The sequence below is a fragment of the Nycticebus coucang genome, chromosome 10 (assembly GCF_027406575.1).
Source record: "Nycticebus coucang isolate mNycCou1 chromosome 10, mNycCou1.pri, whole genome shotgun sequence".
NCBI lineage: Eukaryota > Metazoa > Chordata > Mammalia > Primates > Lorisidae > Nycticebus > Nycticebus coucang.
The window spans coordinates 16,496,389-16,521,573 of NC_069789.1; the positions used below are offsets into that span (position 1 = coordinate 16,496,389).

General features: G+C 47.0%; 1 protein-coding gene across 3 annotated transcripts in view; it reads right to left on the bottom strand.

The window, feature by feature from the left end:
• The window catches only part of CAPN9 (calpain 9), a 274,380-nt gene that overhangs the window by 207,256 nt on the left and 41,939 nt on the right, over window positions 1-25,185 (bottom strand). Inside the window, exons 8-20 of one of the 3 annotated variants that reach the window (XM_053606696.1) lie at window positions 24,898-24,975; window positions 21,130-21,290; window positions 20,274-20,431; window positions 19,905-20,113; window positions 17,781-17,817; window positions 16,704-16,784; window positions 14,536-14,593; window positions 13,012-13,076; window positions 12,491-12,559; window positions 12,098-12,176; window positions 10,063-10,179; window positions 7,571-7,626; window positions 2,577-5,013 (exon numbers count right to left, since the gene is read on the bottom strand). In XM_053606696.1, coding sequence (XP_053462671.1) covers window positions 4,987-5,013; window positions 7,571-7,626; window positions 10,063-10,179; window positions 12,098-12,176; window positions 12,491-12,559; window positions 13,012-13,076; window positions 14,536-14,593; window positions 16,704-16,784; window positions 17,781-17,817; window positions 19,905-20,113; window positions 20,274-20,431; window positions 21,130-21,290; window positions 24,898-24,975 — 1,195 coding nt within the window. In that variant the 3' untranslated portion in view covers window positions 2,577-4,986. Of the gene's footprint in view, window positions 1-2,576; window positions 5,014-7,570; window positions 7,627-10,062; window positions 10,180-10,842; window positions 12,177-12,490; window positions 12,560-13,011; window positions 13,077-14,535; window positions 14,594-16,703; window positions 16,785-17,780; window positions 17,818-19,904; window positions 20,114-20,273; window positions 20,432-21,129; window positions 21,291-24,897; window positions 24,976-25,185 lie in introns of those variants that run through there. The other 2 variants (XR_008383158.1, XR_008383157.1) reach the window with 2 other exon arrangements.

Sequence of the window (25,185 nt, forward strand, 5' to 3'; positions counted from 1 at the left end):
TGGGATCTTGTGCTGTGTCTGCCCCATTGATCCTTGGGGCAGTTGATCTACTCTGATTATTCATATTGCCAGAGTTTTTCTGTTGATTTCACCTCATGATTATTTTTCACTGTTGCCTCTGGCTGTCCTCAGAGTTGGGGAGGTGTCTCTCCAAGATTAGACCCCAGTGGGATCACTCTATTGTTGCTGGATCTTTGTAGGGAGTGACCCTGTGTAGTTCCTCTGGGGCTGCCCCAGCCAGGGAGTTCTGGCTGTGGAAGCAGCTCCAGAGTGTGACACACCCAGATCCTGCAATAGGGCAGGAGGTCTTGTGCACAGTTCTGGGAGTGCCCAGTGACTTTGGTGCAGAGATTCCAATGCTCCAGCAGTCTCTGGCCAGGAGAAGGGCTCTGCGCAGAGGCAGGGAGGGCTCTGGAGGGCACACAGCTACCTAAGTCCCTGGCCAGATGAGCGGGCTGGTGTGGAGGCAGTGAGGGTATAGGAGGGAGGACGCAGTGTTGCGTGGCTCCTGCAGTTCCTACTCAGGGCATGCAGAGGCCCGGTGGGCATGGGTCGCGGGTTAGGGGTCATGGCACAGCTTTTATGGAGGTCCAGGCAGCCCCAAGCCCAGGAGTTTGAGGTTGCTATGAGCTGTGATGCCACAGCACTCTACCCAGGGCAACAGCCCGAGGCTTCAGTGTGCCAAAACCAGTCTTACTCTGCCCCTGAGGTTTAAGGCTATAAGGTAGCTCAGTCCCCACCTTTAGGCTGCTTAGTCACTGGGTAACTAGCTCTCACCCAATCCTTGCTCTGTGACCCTGAGGGCAGAGCTTCCTGGGGTAGGTCTCTCACAATGGCTCCCTGTGGCCCAAGCCGAACACTATTGGCTCCGTCCGGCTCAGTGGCTCATTCTGGGGCCCTAGACAATGCCCAAAGTTCTCCATGCTCCTGCTCAAGCTCTACCCAAGGAAGTTCAACTGAGTGCCAAGTCCAAAGACACTGAAACAGTTCACAAGTAAGGCCTTTCTGGTTTGCAGTCTCACTGTTGCTCGTACTTATGGCTGCAGGCGGGATTAGGTTGATCGAACACACACAACCACTTGCCACTTTTCCATTGTTTTTGTCCTCCTCTTGGGGTCCAGAAGTCTCTTGCTGACTCACGGTATCCTCAAAGGGATGATTATAGGCAGATCCCACCAGCCAGAGATGCCTGGAGTCTTATCTCCCCAGAGTCACCATGCCCTGTTGCAGGGAAGCTGTTATTCGGCCACCATCTTGGATTGTTCAATCTGTTAAAAAGACTATCTTTTTCTCCACTTAATTGACTTGGCACCATTGTAAAAAATATTAATTTACAAATAAGAGATGAACAATATGAAGAATATAGAAAAGATATAGCAGAGCTGAAGAAACTGAAGCAGTCAATTAGGGAACTTAAAGATGCAATAGAAAGTATCAACAACAGATTAGACCATGCAGAAGAAAGAATCTCAGAGGTAGAAGATAAAGCTCTTGAGATGACTCAGTTAAAGAGGCAGAAAAGGGGCAGTGCCTATGGCTCAAAGGAGTAGGGCGCTGGCTCCATATGCCGGAGGTGGTGGGTTCAAACCCAACCCCGACCAAAAATGCAAAGAAAAGAAAAGAGGCAGAAAAGAAGAGAGAGAAAGCAAAATGTTCACTGACAGAACTGTGGGACTTTATGAAGCATTCAAACATATGAGTTATAAGTATTCAAGAAGAGGAAGAAGAGTGCCCCCAGAGGAACAGAAGCCATTCTAGAGAATATTATAAATGAAAATTTCCCGAATATTACCAAAGATTCTGACATACTCCTTTCAGAGGGATATCAGTCTCCTGGTTGCCTCAACTCAAATAGAGCTGGTCCAAGACACATTGTGATGAACCTGTCCAAAGTCAAGACAAAAGAAAAGTCTCTTCAAGCTGCCAGGAGTAAGCACCAGTTGACCTACAGGGGCAAGTCCATCAGGATGACTGCAGACTTCTCTAATGAAACTTTCCAAACAAGAAGACAATGGTCATCAACCTTTAATCTACTTAAACAGAACAATTTCTAGCTCAGAATTCTATATCCTGCTAAGCCAAGCTTTAAAATTGACAGAGAAATCAAATATTTTACTGATATGCAAACATTGAGGAAATTTGCCACAACAAGACCAGCCCTACAGGAAACATTTCAACTTGTTCTACACACTTACCATCACAATGGACCTTCAGCAAAGTAAACACCCAGAAATTAAAGGACAGAACCTAGCTTCCACAATGATGCAAAAGACAAAACTAAGCAATGGACTTTCACAAAATAAGATGAGTAGAAGGCTACCTCTCTTATCAATTATCTCAACAAATGTCAGTGTCTTGAATTACCTACTAAAGAGGCATAGATTGGCTGATTGGATTAAAAAAAAACACAAGCCATCTATTTGCTGTCTGTTGGAAACACACCTCATGTCAAAAGACAAATTAAAACTCAGAGTTAAGGGTTGGAAGTCAATTTTTCAGGCAGATGGAATTCAGAAAAAAATCAATTTACCATAAATGTAAGAGATTTCTGGATTTTTATTCTGTTTAATTTTTCTTTTTGTCCTTAAGCTAAAACCATACTCTTTTTGATTACTCTAGCTTTACAATCTGTTTTGAAACCAAGCAGTGTACTTATTTACATACCAACTTTGTTCTTTATGTAGTTTTTATATAGTATCTTAAGGATTTCTTGCATACAGAGTCAAGTCACTGTGAATTAAGAAGCTTACTTCTTCCCTCCCAATCTGTGTGCATTCCCTTGTATCTTCTTGTCCCAATAAACTGGGTGGGCTCACTAGGATAATGTTGAATAAAAGTGGTGAGCACTTACATCTTCACCTTATTCTCAATCTTTGGGGAAAGATTTTATTCTTTTACCATTAAGAATGATATAAGCTATAGGTTTTTCATAGGCACCCTTTATAAAGTTAGGAAAGTTTCCTATTGTTCTTAGACTTAAAAAAAAAAACAAACTTAAATCATGAATGGTGTTGGATTTTGTTGGATACTTTTTCTGGGTCTACTGAGATGATCATGAGTTTTTTGCCCTTTCTATTCTATTTGTATGCTGCAATATTTGATTTTTGGATGTTAAAACAATCTTGCATTCATGAGATAAATTCTATTTGGTCATGATGTTTGATTGTTTTATACACTGTTGGATCTGGTTTGCTAATATTTTGTTAAGAATTATTACAATATGAGTTTGTCTGTGGTTTTCTTGTGATGTCTTTTCCTGTCTTTGTTAAAGCCATACTAGCCTTATAGAATGAGCTGAGAAGTCTTCCCTCTTCCTCTACATTCTACAGGTGTGGTGTAAGATTGGTGCTATCTGTTCTTTAAATATTATGTAGAATCAAATAGCAAGGTTATCTGGGCCTGGGCTTTTCTTCAGGTAAAGATTTTTTTTTAAATAATGTGTTCTATTGTGGAAATTTTATTTTATTTTATTTATTTCAGATTAATATAAGGATACAAATGATTAGGTTACATTTTTTGCATTTTTAAGGTAAAGTTCAAGTTATAGTTGAGCCCTTCACCCAAGGGGTGTGCGGTACACCCTTAAAGTGTACACATTAGGTGAGAACTTACCAATCACCCTCTCTCCTTCCTTTTCCCCTCCCCCCACTTGAATTCTTAAACTATTATTTCAATTTCTTTACTTGTTACAAAAGTAAATCTCTGTAGAGCTATTCAGGATTTTCAGTTTCCTTTTAAGTCAGTTAAGGTAATTTATTTTTTTCTAGGAATTTTTCATTTTATCTAAATTGTCTAATTTGTTGGCATAAAGTTGCTTCTGATATTCACTTATCCTCTTAATTTCTGTAGGGTCAGTAGTGTTGCACCATCTTAGATTCCTGACTTTGTTAATTTATGTCTCCTCTCTTTTTTTCTTGACCAGTTGAGCTCATACAATGAGGCTTCCTTCCATTTTTTACCTGTGAGCAGGGTTAGTATTCACGCCATCTAACTAATCTTAGGGCAGCCACAGGAACTGATAACAGTGGGCACAGACTCAGCCAGAGAGGTGCCATGCGTGTGTTTGTGCTGGTGGGTGCTGCACTACAGAGCCTTGGTCCTCAGCCTGTGCCTGACCAAGAGCTCCTGTCCTGCATCCATGTACGGGGAGCCCAGGGAAGGGCTGGAAGTAAGAGAAGAGATCACGATGCCTTAGCATCTTTGACTATGAGTAAAGGACAGGTTCTGATGAGGCTGCACTTTGAACTTGATCTCTGTCCCAACCATTCTTTCTTCTTCCCTCTCAACACAACCCACTCCCTACCTCCCACCTCATCTGCCACAGTGTACAAAGGAGAATGTGGGAGTTAGCGTTATTGGGCCAATATCTTATTGTGTTATCTCCTGTTATTCCAGTTCAGTGGGATCCTCCTGTTCAGCACTGGTGTGCTATAGGGAGACTTCTCCACTCTATTCACAGTGGGCAGGAGTGAGAGCAAGTCTGACCACAATTTGGACTTCCTGAGAAGAAATAACATAGCATTTGGTTTTTCTGATCCAAAGGCTTTAGACGCAAAGAATGTCTGGACTGGACAGACACTGTCATATTGACTCACTGGTCTGGTGTCTTCCCCAACAAGGAAATCTACTTAGGATGCAGAAAATGCTTAATTATGACTTCATACATTTCTCTGCTCATCTCATCCCATAAATGCATTTATGAAAATACTCTTTTCGTAAGGATGTCCGAGTATACTGATTAAAGCTGCATTGAAGCCAGGATTCTGTGTGCTAGAGCTTTTAGTAATTATTAACAGGAGGAAGTAGAGAAAACTGAGGGAGGAAAAGATAGCCATGTCCAAACCTGGACATAAGGCAGAAAATACAGCTGAGTCCATTTCCTTCTTCCCAGATCAAGATGGGAGAGCAGAGCACTCTGGGCATGACAGCTGCGTGGTCCCAAACCCACAACTCCTCTGCACAGGCTGCATCCCCACCAGGGCAGCCTCAGATGTTCATTGTCAAGTTGATGAACTGGGAATAAAAAGGGAGAGAGAGCGATGAGGGCTTGTCCTCCCACGTCCCCACCAGCCTCGGGGGATCTTACTTTGTTTATATCACAGGAAACCCTGCATTTCATCATTTTGCCTGAAAATTTGAAATCCCACCTCAACAGAAAAGTATTTTTTAAAAAATAAAAGAATTCTTAGCACTTTAAGTTTTCTAGAAGTCCTGAGCTCTTTTTGAGAGAGCTCATGTTGAGCACAGATGTAAAACAGACAGACAGGAACTGTGCTTCTCCCTGCTGAGAGCACAGCCTGGGACGGGGTGGTAGGAGGTACCTTTTCCTCTTGGATGAGGGGTCCCCTTGCCTTTGGGAAAGAGGTGGCAGCCTGCCTGTTCTTACTGCCAGCTTGCTTATCACAGCTTGGAGACTTGTGGGAAAGATGATTATGTGGGATCCTTTCCTCCCCTCCAGCCCTCCTTCACGTGGGATGCAGGGGCCAAAGAAATGGAGGACGCTCAGGCTCTTTTAGGAGAGGGACTACAGGTGAGGCCATCTCAAGTTCAAGTGCCCCTCCCCCCCACCTAGGATGCAAGGCCTGTCGCTTCCTAGGTGGGGGGGCATGGGTGCTTGAACTTGGCTGCACACTGGACTCACCAAGGGAATTTAGGAAATATCAGTGCTTGGGTCTCACTCTCAGAGGTTCAGAATTTAATCAGCTGGGGTATGGCTGGGGCATCAGGATTTTTAACTCTCCCCGGGTGAAGCTAATGTGCAGCCAGAGGAAGGGATGGTGGGTTTAAAGGGAGAGAACACAGGTTTCCCCTGATGTCTTAGGCATGGCCAGCTATGGGTGGGGCAGGAGCCTAGTCCAGGCCCTACACATATGCACATGGGTTGGAAGTTGGGGCACCTTGAACATGAAGCAGGAGGATGCCGCCTCCTTGCTGCTGGCACCCTGGGGCCTGGGCTGGCCAGGAGGCCTCTGAGTGCAGACCTGTCCTCACTCCCTTCCACCATGGACAAGGGGCAACTGTCACACTTTCTTCATGCTTTTTAGGGGCAACACCTTAAAGCAAATGAGAAATGGAGACGGGCCTAGGGATCCCTTCTTGTTTTTGTAATAGGAGAGTTCGAGTGTATACATCTTTCTCTGGAATCCTGGAATGTTTAATACAGTTATCAATCAAAAGAGTTATATTTATTGAATGCAAACTACATGCTGAAGGCAAAAGAAGAGACTAGAGAAAAATGTTCCTTGTTTCTGTCCTCCATGAAATTCTATGTCCAGGGATCTGAGATGCACACATGAGAAAGTGATGAGTCAACATAATAAATTGCCAAATTCTTTGATATTATAAACTGAACTGTCAGTATAAGATTAAGATGTAGAGCTCTTCCTGCAATTGGTGAAATTGAGCACAGAGGATGATAATCAATCCAAATCGGGGTACAAAAGAGGGGAGGAGATTCCACCCTGTCCGAACATCTTTATCTTGGAATAGCCAATTAAAGGTTATCCAGGGCCAGGCACAGTGGCTCATGCACTCTGGAAGGCTGAGGTGGGTGGTTTGCTTGAGTTCAGGAGTTTGAGATCAGCCTGAGCAAGAGTGAGACCCCGTCTCTACTAAAAATAGAAAAAACTAGCCGGGCCTTGTGATGGGCACCTATAGTCCCAGCCACTTCAGAGGCTGAATCAAGAGAATCGCTTGAGCCCAAGAATTTGAGGTTGCTGTGGCACCATATCCAGGGTGAGAGAGTGAGACCCTATTTCTACAAAAATAAAAACAAAAAAGAAATTTCATCCAAACCTAAGGTTACTACTGACTTTGAGGATGAGCTGACATATACAGTGAGTGTGGAAATGGGTAGAGGAGAGACCCCAGAGACTGGGAAGGAGGCACAGGCTTTAACATGGTCAGGCTGAAGAGAAGGCAGAGCTGGAGCTTACAGACACCACCAAAAGGAATCACTGTGTAGTTTCCCTCTGTCTACGTCCTCATAGAGCAGAGGAATCCCTGGGCTCCTGCTAAGAGGAGATTCTATTCAGCAGATCCACCTGGAGCCAGGCTCTCTGTATTTCTGACAAGCACTATAGGTGCTGCTGCTGGCCTGGGGATGTCCCCTGGGGAGAGGGCCATCAAAATGCCCTGGAATGATTCTTCCAGGCCTCTGCAGGTCTAATTGGCACTCTCCACTTCCGGGGTCACTGCTGTGGTAGGCCCTCTCCTTCCCAACCTCCCATCCCCCCGCCAAACATTATGGGAACCACAGTAGGACATGAGCAAGAGGGAGTGGATAGTTGGAGGGTGGCAGGCAGGCCGAGGGACAGAAGGAAGAGGACAAGTGGGTCAAGTTTGCTCACTCACACCATTCACAGTGGATAGTCTCTCTGTGCCCCCATTTCCACATCTGCAGAATGATGACACTGCTGGTACTCAGTCACAAGGTTACTGTAGGGTCACTAAATAAATAGTGCTTCAAAAAATACGAGCTACCCCACCACTAGATGTTAACACCCACAGGAAATTACATTCAGCAAACGTTTGTGAGCTCGGACTCTGCCAGGCACAGGCTTGGCCGTACCTCGTTAATGTTGAGATGAATGAACTTGTTCTTCTCACTGAGAGCCTGGAACACCCCTGATGGAGAGACAAGAAAAAGGCGTCCTTGTAGAGGCAGTTCCTTTAACATTCTTCAGTTGTCCAGCAGCCACAGGCGTCCTGCCGGTAATTGAAGATTTTCTGGCATGGCAGCTGGAGGAAGGCTGGCAGAGGGGGAATTTCTCTTCCATCCCTGCAGCCAGACAGCAGCCTTTGGAACATGCCAGTCAGCTGGTGAGCAGCTCCTGGATGATAAATATTTCCCCTCTTTTAACCCTTTGAGGTTACAGATCCCTTGAAATCCCTGGGCCCCAGAACACAAAGCACATACATATAAAGTTTTGCATGAATCTGAAAACTGCTAAGTCTCTCTCTGAGCATCCCATTATGCTCAGGGGCTGTGGTGGTTTCAAAGGGCAGGAGGAGCCAGTGGCACAGGAGGAAAAGCCAGCAGTGAGCTGGGTGCTGGGGCAGTGTGATGGCACAGTGTAACCTGGTCAAGGCACTTGCCTTTCTGGCATTTGGTCTCCTTACCTTGGAAAGATGAGGTCCAGCCGGCCAACCTTGGCTTCACTAAAGAGTCTGCCCAGCACATTAACAATGCGCCCAAAAGGGGCTGTGATCAAATGGGAAGCTGGAGAGACTCAACAACCAGATGTGCTCAGTGGGTCTGGTTTGGATCCTGAGTCAACCAAGCCACTGTGACAAGGTGGCCTGGGAAATTTTAGCGGGGACTGCCCATTTGAGGATGTTGAGGACTCATGGAGAATCGTCTTAGGTATGCAAAAGGCATGATGGGGATGCTAAAAACAAGTCTATCAGTTTGAGGTATTTACAGATGAAAGCAAAGGACATAATTTCTGAGACCTTTTAGTAAATAATGGGGGGGGAGTATGCATTAGGGAAACATAAGAAAAAATAGCAAGATGGTAATAGGCTGAGTGTAAAGCTCTGGGCAGCATCTGGACAACTTTCACACATCCAGACGCTGCATGGCACCCTGAGATTCTAGTTTAATTGCTCTATTGTGCAGCTCGGTCACCAAAACTTCTTTAAGCAACTCCAGAGGATTGTAATGTGTAGCAAAGTCTGAAAGGCATGGAACCTGTTATGATTCTTTGTATTTAAGTGGGTCACTGCAAATTTTCATAATAAGAAGTTAAAATAATATGGGGGTAAATCTCCAGCCTTGGTAGTTGTAAAAGTTCTCCAGGCTCCCAGATGTGAGGCTCCCAGAAGGGATAGTGTTGAGCCTAAAAGGCCACCTGCCTAAGGTTCCTTCACTACACAAGCAAGCTGAGAGCTCATCCCCTCATCCCCTGCCCCCAAAGCTGGGAGGATTAGATCTGAGGGTATTTAGAAAGGGAAAGAGCAGTTGAGAGAAGAGAAACTATCTGATCTCCTTATTTCTAGGGTCAGCTTTGGCCACCCTGTAAGCTTAGCAAGTGACCATCTTTGGGAGGTCTCTTTCTAGGACATACCTCTCACTGGCTGCTGGCAGGCACCTGTAGAAAGCCCAGCTTCCCAGGTTGACACACAAAGGCCTTTGAGGCCCTTCTGTCTCTCCCCAAACCTCTCTTATCACTTCTCAGTCAGTGTATAGTCCCTGCCTGTCTGCTAAGTATGGCTGTCCTGGAGCTCATAGTCCCATGACAGAGGCCTGCTTTGAGCCAGTCATTATAGTGTCTGTCACCACAGCAGAGGGAGCTGCTGCACAGTGTAAGCGAGGGTCACAGATCCTCCATTTCTTTGCAAAGTGCTTTGAAGTGGCCTCTCAAACACATTTTAGAAAATGCCAAGCAGAGCCAGACACAAAATTCATGAAGCCCAGTGCAAAATGGAAATGCAGGGCCCCTCGCTTTCAAGATGGTGACACCAGAGCATTCAACCAAGCCTGGGTGCCCTTGGGCACCAGACCCTTTGTACCTGTACAGATGGTGAGGCCTTGTAGCTGCCCTGGTGCTGAGCTACAGGCCCTGGACACACATCATTCAGTCTCACAGGGACAACTGCCTGTAAGGGCGGCTGGGTGTGATGACACGTGCAGGCACTAAGGGGCATCTGCACATCCTCTCTCTCTGTTTGTGGTATACCCAGTCTTGTTTGCAATCACTGGGTCAATGTCTAGGGCTCATAGAGGGCGGGGGATGGGAGAGGACTGAGGATTTACTGATTCTATACACTATGATGGCATTTGACCTGAAATGGAACGTTTCCTGATGTGAGGCGGCACACCCCCAGCCCCATCATCCTCCTGTAGAGACACTGACTGTGGAAGGAATGGTGAAGGTAAGAAATGCACTGCCCCTTAGCTGACCACACAGGCAGAGCTGTCCACGCAGATCTCACATGGCTCTCTCTGATCTGTCTTTGCCATAAATTCCCTGCATAATTAAGTGCTCATGGAGGGTGACCCAAGATACTACCTGAAGTGAACTAGGGCTGAGGACAGTCTCAGCCTCACTGGACACTTACGACTTGCATTCTCCAGCCGGACCAGGCAGTTGAGGAAGTCATCGAAGCCCAGTTGGAGCTCCTCGTCTGCATACCTGAGGACGATCAGCTGTAGGAGGTGGCTGCTCAGCTGAAAGCCTGTGGGAAGGAGACCCAGGATCCTCTCTGTCTGAGCCCCCAGGGAGTTCATGCCCCCAGAGAAGCTCCCAGCCAGCTGAAGGGTGAGCTAACAAAAGGGAGCCCCTGTACCACTGTGCCACACTTGAGTCCCCAGTCCCCGGGATGTGGGGGGATCCTGTCCTTTGTTTGAATGCAGGGGAAGAGTGTGTATCTGTATTGGAGGGACAGGGGTGCTAGCCAGCTCACAGGTATACTTTTAGTATTTAATGGCTTTGGAATTTAATGAGTTCATGGTTGTGTTCTTAACGCCAACAACACCCATAGGTTCTGGCTTTCCAGGAAGCTTCGTTTGGGAGAACTTAACGCCAGATGGGTGCCAGAGCTGCACACCCATCCCACACCAGCCTCTCTCCCCGGGCTCACGTGTGGGCTGCACGTGTCCCCATTGGCCTTTGGAGGATCCCAGCTGTGGCACCGATAGTAAGTGGATATTTCTTAAGGACATTTTTAACCCAGGTGTGCTGGCGGCCCCACTAATGTTTCAGAAGGGGGCCACTGGGAGGCTGAGGCAAGAGGATCACCTGAGGCCCGGAGTTGGAGAAATGTTTCTCAGAAGGGCTGCTGCTGCCCACAGTGAGTGCCACTCACTCGTTCCTACACATCAGGGTGGAGTCAGAACACCAGGCTGGGCCAGCAGGCCTGGATTTCGGGGCATAAGGCTTGATTTCTTTGAGCTTTGATTTCCTCACTTATCAGGTGAAGGGTTTAGAAAAGGTGAGTTCCTTTTGGATCAGATATTTAATGCTGTGATTTCTAATCAGTGCCCTTAAGGAGCAATTTTCTTTCTCTTTAATTTTGATCCATACGTTCACTTTCCAGGAAGTGTCCACGTGACTGTTTAGAAGCCCACCTTGGGGGCAGAGCACAGATCCCAAGGCCTGCACAGCAGTGCCGCCTGCTGGCCATGCGCAGATCTGGAGCTGCCCTCTGCAAGGCCACAGGGCCAGAGGCCAAGTCGGGGTAGAAAAGAAAGGGTCATACCCCTCTTCTCTGAAAGGCTCCCTTTGTCCTCTGCCTAATTCCTCCTTCTACCCTGAAAACAGCATCACCAGCCCTCAAGATAATCAGGCCTCTTTCTGGCATTTCTCACACTTACATCCCATCTGATTCTCTTCTCTCCCACAAGCCCTAGGATGCTTCTGATTGTGCACATTCTGTCTATCAAAACATGAACTGTTCTCAGATGTTTGATCCCCTCCCAGGAGCGCTGTCTGTGAAGTGTGCTTTCTGAGGGACATGAGGCAACCTGGGAGGGTAAGGGGGCTGCAGAGTGCCCCATGAAACCACAGCTGTGTGCATGGGACACCAACCACAGGGACTCAGACTGCCACTGCAGTGACTGACCAAGGGCCGGAAACGCCACCTGGAGCCATCCTGCGTGAAAGGCAGCAGGGCGTGAACTACGACTAAATTATCTGGTTTGGATTCAGAATCTGCTGCTGACAGAGCCAGGGACTGGGACACAGGTGGCAGAGGGGTACACGAGCTCCCCAAACCACAGGTGATAAAAACCACTTGAGAGCAGAGATTAGAGGTTCGGAAGCACTGCAGCCTGCCACCGGAGTCGGGACGTGGCCAGAAGCCCAGAGGCCCCTGGGGTGGGTCAGGAGCAGGAGCAGGCCAAGTTCATTCTTAGGAGATACATTTTAAAAATTCCCACCAATGCTCACACAGTTTAAGACCAGGGGTCTGTGTGAGAGAGGAGCCCCAGGCCTGAGTCCTGGCCCTGCTACTCAAAGGGCTGTGACCTCACGAGACACCCACTCGCTCAGAGACCTCCTCCCAGGATGTGGGGAGAAGACCTTCCCGGCCATCTTCTCGGCCACTCACGGACAGCAGCACGGCCTGCCGGGAACACAGTCAGGCTTTTCTTTACCTGAAGCTTTCAGCGCAGTCCGCAGCTCGTAGGAGGACATGGTGCCAGACTTGTCAGCATCGAACTGGAGGAAAAGGTTCTGGGGGGAAGGACAGAGGCAGGGCAATATTGATGGCAGTAACTGAGTGACAGCCAGCCCAGAAAGAGCGACCCCCCAGGGGCCATACAGGCTGGTCAGGCCAGGCCCTCCTGACCAAGCCGGTCTCTCTTTTGTCTTCCTTTTCATTTTGGAAGGAGCCTGGTGGTGCTACTTCTGTAAGAATTGGAATTACATCTGACTTCTCCCACCACCCCTTCCAGAACACAGATGCTCTGACCTACAGCACACCAGCCTCTAAGTGCCATCTGCCCTAGGCTCCCCCAGAGGCCAAGCCCTGCACCTGGGTTACATACGATCCACTGCTTCAGCCTGTCCCAGAACACTTTGAATTCCCCAAACTCCAGCTTCCCGTTACCGCTGGTCTGTGTGCCTAGTTAAGGCCTTCTGAGCTGCCTTTCAACCTGAGGCTCCTGTGGGACCTCAGCTCTGGGACTTCAGAGGGGAGGCTGATGGGCTGGCTTGGGTGACACAGATGTGGAACCCAGGGAGGTGGTTCTGACAATTAAGCCATGAATCTCTATAGAGGAGAAATGGCCTGGCAGGGGGTTGTGGTGGTGACAGAAGGTTCACAAAAACAGAACTCTTGGTTCCCTCAGATGGGACTACAAAGAGGCAACAAGATCCCCAAGTCTCTTCAAAAATCCCCCATGGCCACTGGACAGCCCTGAGCCTCTTCAGTTCTGATCCAGTTCTGGGACCCCCCAGCTTTTGGTTATTTTCTGTGGAGACTGTCCTACTGGTCAAGGCTGCTGTGTCCCACAGAGTCTGTGCTGCTCAACATCACTTTCCTGTAATCAGTGTGCATGAAGGATACATCCATTAGGGAGATGATGTTCTTACAGGAGATCAGGCTTAGCTTCTTGAATTTGATGTTTTTTTCTGAAATCACACATGAAAGCTGAATTCAGTTGACTCCTGATAAGATAAAACTATATCCTCCTCTGCTGAAAGCCCCATGGCTGCTGGCGGGGCTGTGAGCTGTTCACTTACTCTCTTACAGTGCTGCCGAGGGCAGAAGCTGACATGGCCTTTCAGAAGGAAAATTGGCAAAATGGAGAAAGTGTGATAAGAATGGGAAGACCCTTTCACCCATTTATTCTAGTTTTAAGGATCCTAAGCAAAGAATTACACATGCAGATTTTTTTTAATCATTAGGCAATTTATAACAGCAAAAATTTAGAAATGATGTAAATGACCAATGGAGGGTGATGGTTAGGCTGTGTCCACCTAATGGAGCGGTACACAGTCCTTGGGCATCATGTTTTCGAAGCATAGTTCATGACCTGGAGAAATGTTCATGAAAGTTAAGTTTAAAGGCAGGATTTAAAATTGTTGGAGATAGGTGAAAACCCTTACACTGCTGGTGGAAATGTAAAATAGTCACTTTGGAAAACGGTTGGGTAGTCCCTTAAAACGTTAAACACGCAGTTACCGTGTGACCCAACGATGCTCTTAACTATATACCAGAGAGAAATGAAAACATATGCCTACATAGTATATGAGTGTTCACAGCAGTATCATTGATAATAGCCCCAAACTGCCAACAATCTAAAGGTCCATCAATGGATGGATGAATAAACAGAATGGGATATTATCTGGCTATAGAAAGGAATGCAACATGAATGCATGCTACAGCATGGATACACCTCAAAAAAAAAAAAAAAAAACCCACTCCAAGAGAAAGAAGCCGGCCAGAAAGGGCCACATGCTGGATGATTCCTTCCATCCAGTGGTTCTCAACTTCCTAATGCTGCGACCTTTTAATACACTTCCTCATGTTGTGGTGACCCCCACCCATAAAATTATTTTCGTTGCTACTTCATAACTGTAATTTTGCTACTGTTATGAATCATAAAGTAAATATCTGATATACAGGATGTATTTTCATTGTTACAAAGGGGTCGGGACCCCACGTTGAGAACCTCTGTTCTATACGAACTGTTCAGTATAAAGAGCAGGGTAATGGTTTCCTGGGCTGGGGCCCTGGGGAATGACTGTTAGTGGGTGCAGGCTTTTTTCCTGGAGTGCTGCAGTGTTCTGAAACTGATGATGTTTGTATATATGCAGACTACACGTATGTACACACATACACACAGACACACATGTTGACAGTGGTTACTTTTGGTGGTTTTTGTCTTTGGCATCTAAGCTTTCCTGCAGTTTTTTCTATCACGAACCTGCAGCATTTTTGTAATCAGGAAAGAAACAATGAGTGCTATTTTAAAGTCTCCCTACAAGTCAGTCCCAGGAGGTGGGTCTGCAGCTGGGGGGACCTGGCAGAGTGGTCACTCGTCCTCCATAGGAGCCCTGGGACTCACCCCTTGGGGGGAGCACTTACTCTTCTGCAGCACGGCATTTAAAATGTATTCAAGTTCCTCTGCTGTCACCTCCATGTCCTGTTGAAGTAGAGATAAATGCTTTTTATGGTACTTGGTACCTTTTAAATAGTGTTTAGCAGTTCTAAGCTTGATTTGGCTCAAATCAATAACAGACTGGCCCCCAGAATCCTGCTGGAAGCAGCTGTGCCCACCTCCAGCATAGTGGCAGCCACACATCTGGTGTGTCACATGCTTCAGGGAAGGACCAGCCCAACCAGGAAAGGGCCTAGCTCACCCAGGAGAGGGCCAAATCCAGGAAAGTGCATGGAAATTGGGCAGGGCAAGGTGGGGCTTGCCCAACTTCCTTGCGGATAAGAACCACTCATGGAGTTGTTCATAAAGCTCTCCAGATGGTTCTTATGTTAGGAGAATTTTGGGAAAACCGGTATGAGTGTCTGAGCTTCTATACAGTAGAATCACCTGGAGAACGTTAAAATATTCCCACATCTGGGGCTTACCCCAGGGATCATTCAAATCAGAAGGGCTCACAGATTATTTTTAAAACCTAGAGGTTTATTTAGGTTTAAAACAGGGGTGCATTTAAGAATCACAGATTTAAGGCAATCCCCTAAATCTCGTCATCCACAGCACCAGAAGCTTGTTAGAAATGCAGCATCCCAGGCTCTTCCTCAGACCTCACAGCCCCTCACTTTTCTCCATCCCGCCTGTGGCCCCCAAATCTCCCTGCCTGGCCTGATTACTGCAGTGCAGTGCCATGTCAGACATTCACCCCAGGCTTAGGCACCATCACTTTCATACTGCAGGAAGCCAGGCAGGGGACATGGAGGCTAGCAGAGGCATTACAGACCCAAGTTCATTAGCAGGCTTGTTTCCAAAGGAGCACATAACAGACACTTTCTAGAAGGAAACTGCAGTTTCCACCATCACCTGGCAGGGAAGGAAGACCCTGGAGCTGCATGAGAGGACCACCAGGTCCTCCAGGAGTTGCCAGTGCACCCAGCAAAGAAGCTGAGCGGTGGGGAGGGTTGGGAGCGGGGTGGAGGCCAAGGACAGGAAACTGCAATTTAATGACGGCTTCCCTGGACACCACCTTTGACCAGAGCAGAGAGAATATCATAATGGCAGTGGTTTGGGGAAAGAGGCTAAAGGAACCACTTCTTCAAGACCTATTCTGTCTTCCCAAGGCTGAATCTGAATTTTTCTGGGCAATTCCTGTCCCATTAACAGAGGGGACCGATGTTGAGTAAGAGATGCCTCAAACAAGGTGGCCCTTGGGCCTCTGATGACCCATGCAAAATAAAAATCAAATCCTAACCCCCAAGTCCCCTGATGACTGAATAAACCCCCTCTTGGTCAAAGGGAACCCAACAAAACCTTAAAGCCAATATAGTCTTAAATCCTTATAGCCCCTCCCTGTTGGAGTTTAGATATGACTGACCAGTGTTAGTGTTAAAATCCAGATCACGTGCCTGACAGAGCAGAATCTTCGGGGCAATAAGATACTAAATTATAAATAGGACATAAGGCCATGTAAAGCAGAGGTTAAGTGACACCTGCAGGTCCTCGATTTGCTTAACAGGTCACTTTGAGTCAGTATATTATGGCTTGCTCTTGGGTTAGCACACTTCCTCTTCTTAACTTACAATGCTCTAAGCTTTTAGACCAGTGGTTCTCAATCTTCCCAATGCCACGAACCTTTAATAAAGTCCAAAGGGGTCAGGACCCTCAGGCTGAGAACCGCTGTTTTAGACAAAGCTTTATTCCTTTAACCAATTACAGGTTAAAGAATCTCTGAACCCACCTGTAACCTGTGAGTGCCCTGCCCCTACTTGGAGATGTCGCATCTTTTGGGGCCAAACCAATGCATACCTTGCATGTTGTGACTCACAACTTTGCCTTCAGTTTCTGTCTCCCTAAAATGTATAAAACCAAACTGTTGCCCAACTGCTTTGGGACCACTTGCTCGAGGCTTCTGAGGTGCAGCTCCCTGGATGACAGTCACTCGTGTTGGGCTCAAGATGAATCCCTTTAAGTCATTTTATAGTTTTTCCTGGTTAACATGCGGGCTGGTGTTTTAGTTCCCCTCCCCCGTGCCTCAGAGAGCCACTGCTGACAATAACCCCTGCTGGGAAGCCAGGCCCAGTGGGGAGACAGGCAGGCAACCCACCTCACCAGCAACTCGCTCAAACAGGGCCCGGAACTGCTGCTCCTCCTCCGTCTCTTGGTCAGGTGGTGTCAGCTTTGGGGGCTGAAAAGTAACCGAAGGAGTGTGCACAAAAGGACCCACAAAGAAGAAACCTGACAAAAACAGCAGGAAAGGATCTGGACTCTCCTGTGCCACCCTGGGTCACCCTCTCTGCAGTGGATATGTCGCTGCCTCAACTACTCCTGTAGGCTCTTTAGAAGGTGAGGCCTTATCAGCTGGACTCACAGAGCCTTGTGGCCTGCAGATGAGGAAGCTAAAGGAAGCCTGGCCCTGCCTGAGCCAGTCCAGCATGGGGCTGCCGAGCTTCCTGCACTTCCCTAATCTTCTGTTCTAATGGATGGTAAAATCTTTGCGGGCATGAGTCTGTTTATGACACCCAACCCTGGCCCTGGTGCATGGAAAGAGCTCAGTAAATGTTTCAGGTGATTTGGGGGAAATATTTATAGTTTGGGGGGGTGCCATGAAATAAACTACATCCCAACACAGAACAGCAAGTTTCTTCCTGAAAACAGGTCTCTTCTGGCCCTGGACAGTCAGAATGTTCCAGCCACATGTCAGCAGCGCTTTGGAGCCTCATAGCCCTTGGACAAGGATAAAACCTACCCTGTCCCTTCCTCTCCACACACACACACCACACAGAATATCGGAGACATAATGTGTTCCCCCGACTCCATGGGAAAGGAATCCTCCTCCCTATTCCGTTTTCTTTTTATTGATTATTTTTATTAAATAAAATACATTTAAAAGACGTGTATTCCATCCCCTTCCGAAGCAGCAGGTGGTTCTAGGAGGGAGCTGGCAGCAGAAAGGAGGATGAACCAAACAGAAGCCTATGCCAAGCACCCGCCCCAGCCATACCAGGTTCTGGGGCCAGGAAGGCACAGACTAGAACAGACAGGTCTGGGTCTCCAGGAAGTGAGCATCACAAGTGCTTACCTGACCGCATGTGACAGCTTCCTGCACTTTAGAGTTTTAAGTGACAGTGTGGTGAGGAGGAGGCTTCCAGCCAGTCCTCTATCACAGCATCGGAAGACTCACCTCAGGAAGATCGACGTCCACGTCCCCATCCAGATCCCTGTAGGGGCAGAAGAACCATGGGTTCAATTGTGGATTAATGTCTCACCAGACTCTGCAGAACCGAAGAGCCCAGAGCTACTGGAAGGTTATGTCCCATGGAAGCCCTTCTTGTTCAGGGCTGTTGACAGTTTACGGGGTGTAAGACCCCACGTGTGGACACCCCCATTCCTAGTCCTTTAGACCTTGCCCAGTGTGCGAATAAGAGGAAGACAAGGAGACGCATCACCAAGGGAACCTGCAAACTCTGGATATAGAGCAGTAAAAGGCGTCAAGCCCGCAGTCACTCCCTGCTTCCTTGACGCACGCTGACAAGGGCCGCTGACGAGGGCCACTGATGAATTGCCACTGGAGCAGCAGAGACTCCGAAGACCCCTGAGCTCAGCAGCTTCTTGGCACACCACCTCGAAGCTGCAGCCTCCATAGGTGCTGCACCTGCCCTGGGGCCACCACTCTGCATACTGAGCGTCAGCCACTGGGTAAGTTGAGTCAGAACCCCCAAAACTACCCTTTGAAGCCATATCTCTTACTTTTGTCCCTTCCCCACACATGTAAATCCTTTATTCCACTGGAGGGGTGAGGGAAGGCCGGGTGTTTGCGCACTGGGTTTGGGAAGATGATGGATGCATGCCTATTTTGCCATTCCCATATTTAGTGGGACCACAGGGTTTGGACAGTGGTCATCTTAAAAGAGGAGCAGGTATCAGCTTTTGTTAAGGCTAAAACCATTTGGAGGACTCTAATCTTACAGACTAACACCTGAAGCGCTCCCAAAGGGAGTGCAAACAAACAGATACTAGGATTGAACGAAGCCGTCCTTTCCTTCCTCATCCCCCCAGGCCCAGGCAGCAAAGCCCTTTTGGAACTTTGGTTTATCTGATTGGGACCCTCTCACAGCTAAAGCAGCAGAAACAGAACTTGGTGTGGGTTCTCTGCTACCGAGCTATGGCTGATTCTATGCTCAGTATCAGAGCTAATGGAAGTATCTTCAGGGCAAGCTTGAGCACAGAGTTAGCCTTGCCACACAAGCCACTTTATGAATGCCAGGAACCCTGACCGCACCAGGACTGCGTGCTTGTTCTAGCCAGCTGTAAGAGGTGCCATTCTGCATGGGGTGTTTTGTGTGAACAGATACTGGGAAATTCATCTTCAGCTTGTATGAGTGTCTAGGAGAAGGCTGGAAAAAAATCTCCAGTGGAGTGTTTACAAATTAAAGACTTCACTGTTTCCATTAAACCCTGAGGAAAAACCACCCTGTTTTTAATCAGCCCAGGAAACCCAATCAGAGTTTGTGAATGGGAGTCTTCTCAAAGGAGCTCTACCTTGCTGAGCAAAAGACAAAACTAGAGTAGGCCATGTGTCCACAGCTCTGCTTCCCTTGTCAACTCTTGTAGGTTGATCCTTTGTTAGGGATTTATCTAGGTTCAGATACAAAGTCTACAGAATAAGTAGACTTTGCTATCCTCTGCAATCTTTAGAATATCGTCATTGGGGAAAGAGATATTCTATCCTGAGCTGTTCTTTTCCCTCAGCCACAGAGTAACCAGTGGCAAATGGGCAGTCATGGGAAACCCTTTCCAAAGAAGTAACTCATACAAAATAATTTTGCTAAGACACTGCAAGAAAGAGCTGGCAGCATGTTGAGCTTGTAAAATGATAGGCAGAATTAAAAACCTTTATTTAAACTGGAGCTGAAAAAGGTGTCATTCTTGAAATTTGCAATAGCCACCCCCTTCATCACACACAGAATTAAGTCTACGTGCTGCTCTTACCCCAGGAACTTTTTGGTAATAGAGTCTGAAAAATGAAGAACTCCACCCTAAAGGGTCTTGTGAGCATGATTCTGGGACCAGTCGGAGACAATATCTGTTTTGTTTTGTTTTATGGTTTGTTTGAGGGAGGGAAGAGCAGAGATAAATGGGAAATGTGCCCTGCTTTGCCAATGAGTCAGGAGCCACCTTGCCTGTGTCTCAAGCAGATAGTGGAAAAGAGCAGAACAGGGTCCTGGCTGCAGTGGTTCCCTGGTGACTTATATGTGAATAAACCACTAAGTGAAGAGGGCTTCTGAGACCTGTTGCTACGACTCACCGGGTAAGGGCTTTCTTCTCTGAAAAGATTCTCAGACAGAAATCAGCTTCTTGATGGGGCTCAAATGTGCTGGGGATCACGATGTACTCTCCTGGGGGCAGCCTGAACCGGCCGGAGACCTCTCTCAGGTTGATGAACGTCTTGCTTCTGGCCTGGGAAGCGTGGCATCTGAAGAAGTCTCTGTCGAGGTGTCCATCTTCACCAGGGCACTGCAATGGAAGAGGAGGGTGGGCTCTCTGGGGAGGCCATTTGTCTGGGCTTTTCTGACAGTTTGGGGACTGGTGTTGAGTCTCAGGCATGAGGCCAAGGAGAAGAGGAGGGTTTAGAACTCAGATGGAGGACTGTGAAGTGTGGCTTGGTTCCACTAACCTGGTAAATGGCGTAACCAATAGTCAGCACGTTGGTACCAAATCTCTTGAGTTTCCTTCTATCTTTCTGCATCAGGGCTACGAGGAAAGTGCATTCCTCCTTCCCCTCATCTTTCTCAGTCAGGGACAATTTTATTTGTGGATTGGTCCAAAAGGTATCTGCCATTTCAGAGAAGTAGATTATCTCGCCTTCCTTAAAAAAAAACACACAAGCAACCAAGACAAACACACACACACATACACCCTACCAGGGAAGTTAAGGACTTTTGTTTGACAACCTCTAGAACAGCAGTTCTCAACCTTCCTAATGCTGCAACCCTTTAATTCAGTTTCTGTGGGTCGCGACCCACTGGTTGAGAACCGCTGCTCTAGAAGCTCTTGCTGTTCATGTGAGTTAGGTTTAGGAAGCCCTGCGTGCTGCTGGCAGCCTTCTGTGATGATAAAGAAAGCCAGAGAGAGGAAGAAGTCAACACAGAAAAGGAGGCAGAGCAGAATGTCATAAACAAATGAGCCAGAGTCCTGATACGATTGTGCCTGAATCCCACCTTACTTTTTCTCTTAGCTTTTCAATTACGTAGGACAATAAATCTTTTTTGTTGCTAAACTGGGATTAATTGTGTTTTCTATTATTTGTAATGGAAAATAACCTAAGTGATAAAAGAAAGAAGTGTCCCTAAGCAGGTCTTACCAACCACTTACTAAATCTCTACAGCCTTCTTGTCCTAATAGTTGGTGGAATCTACTGTTTGAATCTATGTTTCAGGTTTTCTTTGGGGTCCTGGCCCTGATCTTCTGATGTCCCTGTGTTGGACAGGAAACTTGACAATGGCAGAGAGAGAGACAGGCCCACTACCTACCCAGGAAATTGCGGCAGCCCCCAGCTGTGGAGCCGCGTACCCAGCTTCCTTGATGGATCGTCACCTCCCATTTGTGGAGAGCGTCCTCCTCCAGGGCATCAGGAGTGAGGTTGCAGATCTCCACTTTGTCAAAATGGGCCTTGAAATCCTTCCATGACATCCTATGACAAAGTGGAGAGGCACAATCCATAGGAGACAGTGATGACATCACCCGCCCACCCATCCATCCATTCACCCATCAGCCTATTGCATTCAAAAGGAATTTCCAATCTAATGCCTATCTTCTAGGAGTGGGGAGACCTCCCAGTATGGGAGACAGAAAATTTATTTTTTAAAAGTAAAATAAAGGTGGAAAAAGGTAGCAAAAATGTAAAAGTATAGGTTGATAGTATGTGATAACTGTTACAGAGAGAAGTCAAATTGGGCTGAAGGATGGGCATGTAGAGTGGCGTGCTGGCTAATAAGGGAGGTAATAAGGCTGGCCTTACTGATCAGGCATGTGTTGTGCAGAGAGCTGAAGCACCAGATAGTAGGCAGAGCAGCTCTCCAGGGTTCCAGGCAGAGGGAGAGCAAGGCTCTGAAGAGCACCAAGAAGGCCACAGAGGATGTCATGAAGTGTCAGTAAGGGAATCTTATCTGGATAAGATCCAGAGGTAATGGTGGGCCAGGTAGGTATAAGTGCTTTGGCTTTGACTCTGGGGAGATCCAGAGCCACAGGGAGACATTACACAGAGGGGTGACATGATCCATAACTACTGTATTGAGAACAGACATAGTTCTCAGGGGCACAGGAGAGGCAGAGACACAGCTGGGAAGTCAGTGCCACTGTCCAGGTGGGAGACAAGGATGACTCAGTCCAGGCTGGTGGCCTGGAAGGTGGTGAATAGTGGCCAGATTTAAGACATATTTCAAAGTAAATCATATAGGTTTTGCTGATGAATTGGATGTGGAGAAGGAAGAATGAAAGGAGCCAAGATGGCCTTATATAAGAGGCCACTTGGTCTGAGCTGCTGGAAGGACAGAGATGAGACAGACTGTGGTGGAGAAGTTTGGGTGAGGAGCTCAGGAGCTCAGGTTTGGACACATTCATCTTATATGTTTATTAGACACTCAAGGGGAGATACTGGGTAAACAGCTGAATATATGAATCTGGAGTTCCAGGGAAAGGAGCTGAAGATAGAAACCTGAGAATTATCAGTGTGAGGATGGTCTTTAAGTCCCAAGCCTGGACGAGACCACCTGAAGAGTGGGAATGGACAATGAGGATCCACCCAGGGAAACATTCTTCTCAGCTGCGCCTCCTGCTGGGGGTTTCCCAGTTTCCTCAGCCTGCCTTCTTTCTTCTGTGCCTGCTTCCCTTCTTCCAGCTTGACCTCAGATAGACTTTCCAACTCTGGTTTCTGCCTCCTGTTCACACTGGACAATTTGTGTGATGATCCTAACTCAATACCTCAGCTTCCTGTCATAATTTTGGCTGTTCTCATCTAACTCATTAACTCAGAGCCTCTCTGTGTTCAAAATTCACAGTTTGCCTATAATTTCAAATTCAACAGCTTGTAAATCTCTCAAACACCCTGTGTGTTTTCCATAAATTTGGGGGACTTAAGTTGTCATAGTTCCTTAGGCAGAGACAGCCAGTGTCCACCAGCATAAGGCCGGGCTGCAGCCTGCCCCTTAGGTTGAGGGGTGGGATGTGAGCAGTGATGTGTTACTTCTGGGGAGAGTGGGGATGTCTTCTCCAATTTTTTCCTTTTTCCTTCTCTTCAGCTAGCTGCATGTAGATAAACATGTGGCCCTAAAAGAGGGTAGAACAGAAAGAGTTTGTCCCTGGATCACTGTGTGGAGAGAGCCACTCACAGAATATGATCATTCTCCTGGAAAAACACTGCCGTATATAATTAGTGTCTTAGTTTAGAATTTCCTCCACAAAATTCTAAATTATGTGATGTCAGTTTAGCAATTGGGCAAGAGGGAATGTGGCACAATCTTTGATAAATCTGTTGCCTATTTCTATTGTCTGAAAATTGATACATTGAAACCTAATTACTAATGTGATGGTATTAGGAGATGGGACCTCTGGGGAGTGATTAGGTCATGAGGGTGGAGCTCTCCTGAATGGTGTTAGTGCCCTTATATAAGAGGCCACTTGGCAGAAAGAAAGCAGGATGGCTCTCTGGCCCCATCAGACTCTGAATCTGCCTAAGTCTTGATCTTGGACTCTCAGCCTCCAGAACTGTGAGTAGCAAATTTCTGTTGCTTAGAAGCCAGTCTGTGGTATTTTGTTACTGCCACCTGAGTGGATGAGCATATGGAAGGCAGAAAAAGTGACCATTGAGGCTGTGCTCTAGGGGAAAAGAATGAAAAAATCTGGAATATAAAAAGATTATAGAGATGAAGGCCTATTGAAAATTTTCAGTCAAACAAAGAGGTTCAGACCAATGGGAAGTCCAGAGCAGGAATGTTACCTCCCCAATTTGGTATATATTTGCAGCTATGCTCAGGGTAGCAGCCTTCAAAAGTCTCTGTCCCCAAGCTGGGCATGGAGGGCATGGACTGTGTGGCACAGGGCTGCCTTTCTAGAAATTCACAACAAAAACTTAGGTGGCTCAGAGGAGAGATGTTGGGCTGGAGACCAGAGACTCTGCCCTCCATTGCTGGACTGCGCTAACTCCTTTCAGCAGGAGATGCCATCTTCCAGTAATTCACCAAAATGACAAACACAAAGGGAAAGAGAAGAGGCACCCGATACATGTTCTCTAGGCCTTTTAGAAAACATGGAGTTGTTCCTTTGGCCACATATATGTGAATCTGCAAGAAAGGTGATATCGTATACATCAAGGGAATTGGTACTGTTCAAAAAGGCATATTACCATGGCAAAACTGGAAGAGTCTACAATGTTACCAAGCATGCTGTTGGCATTGTTGTAAACAAACAAGTTAAGGGCAAGATTCTTAATGTTGATTAATCCTTGACAAGAGGATTAATGTTCATATTAAGCATATTAAGCACTCTAAGAGCCGAGATAGCTTCCTGAAACTTGTGAAGGAAAATGATCAGAAAAAGTAGGAAGCCAAAGAGAAAGGTACCTGGGTTCGACTGAAGTGCCAGCCTGCGCCACCCAGAGAAGCCCACTTTGTGAGAACCGACAGAAAGGAGCCTGAGCTCTTGGAACCCATTCCCTATGAATTCATGGCATAATAAGTATATAACATAGCACACAAGAGTACCAGAGGACCCATGTTTTTAGGTGCTGGAACCTATTTATTCCCCATGAATACATGGTATTATAGGTGTACAGCATAGCACACAGGATAACCAATAGTCCCCATGTAACTGTGATATAACGTACTGGAACCTATTTCCCATGAATTCAAAAGTCAATCAATGCTTTGTCACATTCAATGGCAAGGTGCCTTCCTGAGCTACTGGAACCTCTTCCCCATGAATTCATGGCATGATAGATAAAAATAATAGCCTACTGCTACTGTAAAAATGTTCCTCTTTCATTCACTAACAGTGTGATACTTTTTTTCCCCAAAGAAGTACTACAGCAAATTTTAATGTGTCTTAAAAATAAAAAATAAAACCAGTGTAGAGATAGGATGACTGAAGTTAAATTTCCTGCCAACTGGGGTATGTGTGATGAGTTGAGACAGATGTATTCAATTTGCCAAAATAAAGCCAGCGGCATGGTGCCCCTCATGCCCAGGTGAGCCCCAGCTGGTTACGCAGCTAATGAAAAGGTGGAAGCAGAGGCGGCACTGTACCAGAACTCCCCATCATCGAGCGCAGCGTGACACAGACGCTTCTGCTCCTCTGGGCCGATGGAACGCCACTCTGGAGAGCTAGGAGGACACAAAGTCAGCGTTTAGGCAGAGGTTGTGAGAGCAACAGTGGCCTGGGTGCAGAGGGATGACCCTCCCCAAGCCTGCAGTCTGGGGGAAGTAAGTCTTGCTCAGTGACTGCTCACTTGACCCCCAAAATGCACCAGGTGAGCCAGAGGTCCCAGGTAAGAGGGCTGGTCAGAAAGTACAAGTCCTATTGGACTGGTGGGA